Source organism: Microtus ochrogaster, chromosome 7, assembly GCF_000317375.1.
Source record: "Microtus ochrogaster isolate Prairie Vole_2 chromosome 7, MicOch1.0, whole genome shotgun sequence".
Taxonomy (NCBI): domain Eukaryota; kingdom Metazoa; phylum Chordata; class Mammalia; order Rodentia; family Cricetidae; genus Microtus; species Microtus ochrogaster.
The window spans coordinates 41,558,731-41,564,730 of record NC_022014.1 but is presented as its reverse complement, the minus strand read 5'-3'; the positions used below and the strand labels follow the sequence as shown (position 1 = coordinate 41,564,730).

Sequence of the window (6,000 nt, the reverse complement as noted above, 5' to 3'; positions counted from 1 at the left end):
AGGGAGGGAGGGAGGGAAGAAAATATAACAACTGCTAGTGAAGATTCAGAAAAAAAAATACTAGTAAAAGCAAGGCACACACTACTTGTGGAAATTTCAAATAGCCAGTTGGGCTGTTCCTCAAAACCTAAAAATGTAGCTACCAATATACCATACACCAAATACATTCCAGCCACACTGTGCTGGCTAGCTTTATGTCAAAATGACGCAAAGTAAGATCATATGGGAGAAGGGAACCTCAATTAAGAAAATGGCATTAGATTGGGCTGTAGGCAAGCCTGAAGGGCATTTTTTAAATTAGTGATTGGCAAGGAAAGTCCCAGCACATTGTGAGTGATGTCATCACCAGTTCAGGCTCTATAAGAAAGCAGGCTGAGCAAGCCACATGGAGCAAGTCAGTAAGCAGCACTCCTCCATGGCCTCTGCATCAATCAGCTCCTACATCCAGGATCTTTCCCTGCTTGAATTCCGGTCCTCATGAACTATGCTATGGCACTATAAGCCAAATAAACCTTTCCTCCCCAATTTGCTTTTTTGTGTCATGATGTTCTGTTGCAGCAATAGAAAACCTAATAATACACCAAGGTATCTTAATATGTCACAGGGATATAGACACTGTTATTCCGGCCCTATTCACAATAGCCAAGGTACCCACAACAAACAAATGAGTGGAGGAAAATATGCCATATTCACCAAGGAGTTTCCCTCAGCCAAGAATAAGACTGACATTCATTCATTTACAGAAAAATGGGCGGAACTAAAAGGTATCATTACATGAGATAAGACAGACTCAGAAAGTCAAGTACTGCACGTTTCTCTCATAGGCAGAATACAGATTTTAAAACATAGAAATGTTTCAGTTCAGGGACTGGAGAGATAGTTCAGTGGTTAAGAGCACTTGCTGCTCTTATGGAAGTCTTGGGTTTGGTTTCCAGCACCCATGTGGCCTGTAACTCTATGTAGTTCCAGAGTATCTTATGCCCTCTTCCAGCCTTCATAGCCCCTGCACAATGTCTTGTATACATAATATACATATAGACCTACATGGTATAAAATAAGGTAAATGTATAAAATTTCATACGAATATATATTTATATAAAAAACTTTACATAAAAATAAATAAGACTGAAATATGTACATACACTGAAAAGAGGGTTATTTGGATAATTTTCTTTGCCAGTATATAAGACACTAAATGATATACTATAGCCATTAAGGACAGAAGCAACTTGAGGCGAGAATCGACCAGCACCTCCCAGGGCCATCCATCACAGTGCCCTGCTTTATTATCTCTGTGGTGTTTATGACCTGCTGACGTCTTCTTCGTTCATCTATTTATATATTTACCATCTGGCTTCCTCCTGAAACTATGTCTCAGCTCAGCGAGGTCACAGGAACCTTGCCTTGCTATTTGAGCTATACCCCCATCACATTATCTAGTGCTTGGCACGAAGTCTGTGTTCAATAGATGTGTGTTGAACTATTCAAAGGAGGCTGAACAGAAGCACTGAAATGAGAAGTCCCCCACGACACATGCAGAGAGTTAGAGACCTACAGGGGCCATCCCTATATAGTCTGGGATAAAGAAAGTCCAAAGAACGTGCGTCGGGGATAAACGTAAAGTGTGTGATGTCGGTGAGGGGAAGGACCCTGCCTTCACAAAACCCTCTTCAGTCAGTGACCCGGTGTGCATTTATCTGTATCTTGCTTGCTCTGGACTCCTTCCACACCAAATATCTCATTTCATTCCCTGTCTACTGTGTATCAGCTTCATGAAGTCAACTTGATACATATTTTTGAAATAAAATGAGTCAGAGCGATAAGTCAGACATTGGATGAACCAATGTGGACGTCACCAGCAGCCTGAGCTACACAAGTCGCTCATTTTTTGTGGGTCGGGAGTCATCCTCTGTTGGCGTTTCCTCTGCTTTCTTCTGCATTTCTGTGATGCAAAAACTCTGTGGCTCCACTCCCTGGATGTGGTGGGCTCTGAAATATTTTTATTTGCTGCTTCGTGGTTATTGGAAACCGAATAGGCTTTTGATAAAGGTATCTCCTTGCTGAAGAGACGGCATGCCATGTAGCAAGAAAATGGAAAAGTAATGAATAATTATTAATAAAGTCATCACCTCAGTGCCATCTGAGCTCCAGCAGCTGGAATCTCCATCTCACTATTCCAGCGTAGACATTGTGTGCACGTGCATTTAATTATTCCCCACATCAAAAAAAAAGTGAGCCATTTTGTGCATACATCCAATTAAGGAGATGTCTGAGTGTGGGTTTTAATAACCGTGTGAATTTATTCAGTTAGGCCAAGAGCCTAGGTGCCTCTCATATATTTTATGCCTCTTTGTAGCAGCGCAGGGGGAGAGGCACCAAGCAGGGTACACAAACCCAATTCGATAATTTAAAAAAAGAAAGGAAGAAATAGATCAAGTTAGTACCAGGCTTGTTGTGGCCAGAATCAAGGTGTGCAGGCTCAGCCATTTCTTGTAAGTGGTGTGCCAAGCAGTCCCAGAAAACCTGGGGCAGCCCTTTCCACTCATATTTTCTCAGACTTCAAGATGATTAAAGACAGTCTAAATTTGCAATGGGAGAGTGGAGGCTGGGGCGACGGTTCAAGGGTTAACGTGCTTATGGTACAAATATGAAGAGCACACTCTTGATCTGGGGCATCTGTATAAATGCTGGGTTACTGCTCAACTCTAATATGGCTGTCTGTGAAGCAGAAAGAGGGCATCCCCAGGGTCAACTATCTACCTAGACTATCTGACTTGGCGAGCGGCAAGCTCTTGCTTCAAGGGAGAGTCTCTGCTTCAATATATAAAATGGAAACAGCCAACTTAGATACCTGCCATCAACCTCTGGCCTCTACATGCATGCACACATATGTGTGCTTCCACACAGGCTTGCATGTATACTCATGCACACACACAAAGGCACACACAAGCAATAAAACCAAAATATAAAAGACAGGAAGTGTTTGGAAATCCTGACTGTTTCCCTTAACCATGACCGGGTGTCATGCAGGAACTGTCAAGCATCAGAAACCTCCGTCCTTCCATTACCAGCAGACCACACAGGGGTCATGGGAAAATCACTTCCTTACTTCAGGCCACATCCCATCTTTCCAATGAGGCCTTAGACGGGTTAATTCAGTCTTCCCTCTCAACGCGTGCTGAATGATCTATTGATGTCTGGGTGCTAAACCAATCAGGGAGGAGAATGCAAAACTCAAAGACAGGAATCAGAATGGTGTCTGCATGGAGTTCATGCCCAAGTGACTGCCCACTCCATCGCCATGGATAACAGTCAATTCCCTGTAACAGCAGATTCCCCCACCTTGCATAAGGAAAGCTTTGTGGACAGGGTGCAGCAAGTTCTTCAGCTTCCTCCTAGGGGGTGTAATAACAAACCTCCCCGACTCCCACCCCTCAAACCAGGCCCTAGTGACTGCAGATCCCCATAGTCACCTCTTCATAGCTGCACAACATAATGGAACTTGAGTTAGCCCTCTGTGGCTCTTTCTCATCTGTCAAAGATGCTAACAGCATCACCATGGTTACATGGTAAGGCTGGTACAGTTTTGTGAACTTAGGACAGAGAAGGGCATGTCATAAATAGCCAGTTGATGTCAGCTGCCATCATCACTGCTCCGACAAGGCAGATGTGGGTGTGACTGATGAGTGCCCTTTTGTTCTGTCTTTCAGATTGTAAAGCTGGAGAAGAATGGTATTGGGTACCACTACATCCTTGCCAATCTGGTGAGTAGAGCTATGATGTGTGGTCTGATCCTGTCCTTCCTACATCTAGGGTTTGAGGTTGCCTCACACCCACCTGGATGAACCATGTGGGAGGAAGGTGCCATTCGCAGTGGCATTGCAAGCCTCAGAGGCACCAAATGGACTTCTTTCCCTCTGTCCCTCTGACTTAAAAAACAAAAAGTGTAATTTAAGGGACAAAGAAGGAAGTTATTTTAGCTTACAGTTCTAGGTTCTCATGCATCACTGTGGGAAAGTCAAGGAAAGAACCTCAAACAGCTAGTCGCATCCCATTCAGTCAAGAACAGAGAAAAATGGATGCATGCACGCTGGCTCGCTTGCTTGCTATTGGTTCATCAACTTCTCCACTTGTTATCAAGTTCAACACCCCCTGATTAGGCAACAGTGCCACCCACAGAGGGCTGGGCTGGGTCTTTGCCCGTCAATCACTTGATCAAGACAACCCCCCTCAGCTGTGCCCATGGGTCAAGTCAATGTAGACAGTCTCTCTCTCTCTCTCTCTCTCTCTCTCTCTCTCTCTCTCTCTCTCTCTCTCTCTCTCTCTCTCTCTGAGACTGTTTTCCCAGTTGCCCAGGCAGCCAGTTAAAACTGACCATCACAGCCCCCTACCCCATCAAACCACAGCACACTGCCCATGAGCTATGCTTGAGAGAAAGCCTGCTGGAGGCCGCAGGGCCGACTTCCAGCCCTCATACGAGCACCCTCTCTGATCAGCTCTGGCCCTAGGCATGAAGAAAAATCACCAGATCTTGGAATGGACAGTAAATGTCTGCATGCCGCTGATTTTTAACTCAATGGCGGTTTTACTATTCACAAGCGCAGACATTTAAATCATAATTATGCTAAAATTGACAAATCTTTAACCCGGTACCGTCTTACAGTGTAACCTATAGCCATGTCAGTTAATGGGTTTGTTTTTCATTTTTATATACAGTCTAGAGAAGCCTGTGTCTTAAAAAAATGCCCTTGTCTTAACACAGTGCAGCTGTTTATTGGGTGCTATTATTTTGCACACCACGGAGACAGTTTGGTTTCTCCAAGCCTTTGTGCGCACATTCTTTTTACGTGGACACCAGGATGTGTCTGTGTAAGTCTTTTCTGGCAACTGTCATCTCTGCCGTGCCTACTCTTCCTGTCACAGTTCCCACTTTTACCTTTTATGTCATAAACGTTGATTCTTCAAGCTTTCTTCCTCCATAGTCAAATGTAATATTCTTTTGTACTCAGACCCATATTTTAGAGACTTTCTTAAGATCAAATTCACAGACCACATAATACCACACACTAGCATGCAGTGCTCATTTTCATGGTCCTGTGTGTATTTACAGGGTTATGAAACCGTAAGAACTTTGTTTTAAAATTTTATCACCCCCGGACACATACACATCAGTAGTCTTTACACAACTCACCAGCCGAGCTCCCCACAGCCTCAGGAAATCTCTGACGTATATTCTACCTCAGTGCGTTCCTTCTGTATTGCCAGACAGTAGCCCATTATAGAGAGACAGCCTGTTTTGCTCATCCGTTACACAGCTGATGGACTTCTAAGTCATGACCACCATGGGAATGGTATGGAAAGCACCATTTGCATACGTGTTTGACCTGTGAAACACACCACAGCTGGGGACTGCTGGGTCGGGCACTAAACCCTGTGTTTAACACTTGCAGGAACTCCACAGTTCCTTCCCACAGTGGCTGCAGCCACCATCAAGCCTGAACCCATAACACATGTGCCATGCATCCGTCTCTCTTCATAGTCATGCCTTCCACAAAGTGTTTCCATTGCCTCGGCCTGCTTTCTTACTGTTTATGTTTTCATTCAGTTGCAACATTTGCCATATTTTAATCTATAAGAGAAGTTTAAATGTTAAGCTTACTGAGCTAAATATATAGCTACATTCAGTTTTGGTCAGGGTATCTTTTCCTGGTTATCTCTGGGTGATTTGAAGGGGGAAAAAGATTGGTATTTTATGCTACATTGGGAATGAAGATTATTAGTTGAATTAGGACACATAATCTCTATCTAAAGTTTGGGTCCAGACATCTGTCTAACCCTTAAATTCTGCCTTGCTTGCTCACCAGCCTTAGCTTGTCCTGGATGTCCCCCATCTCTATCCTCTGAACTTACCTTGCTTTGGCTGCCCAAGTGCCCCAAGTTGGAACTAAGAAGGGCTTACTGAGAAAGCTTAGTTTAGATTTATGTTTCAAGGGCTATAGC

At 43.9% G+C, this 6,000-nt stretch overlaps 1 protein-coding gene across 2 annotated transcripts in view; it reads left to right on the top strand.

The window, feature by feature from the left end:
- The window catches only part of Gria1 (glutamate ionotropic receptor AMPA type subunit 1), a 326,032-nt gene that overhangs the window by 195,146 nt on the left and 124,886 nt on the right, over positions 1 to 6,000 (top strand). For both annotated transcript variants that reach the window (XM_005350036.3, XM_005350035.2), the window contains exon 5: positions 3,711 to 3,764. In XM_005350036.3, coding sequence (XP_005350093.1) covers positions 3,711 to 3,764 — 54 coding nt within the window. The remainder of the gene's footprint in view (positions 1 to 3,710; positions 3,765 to 6,000) is intronic.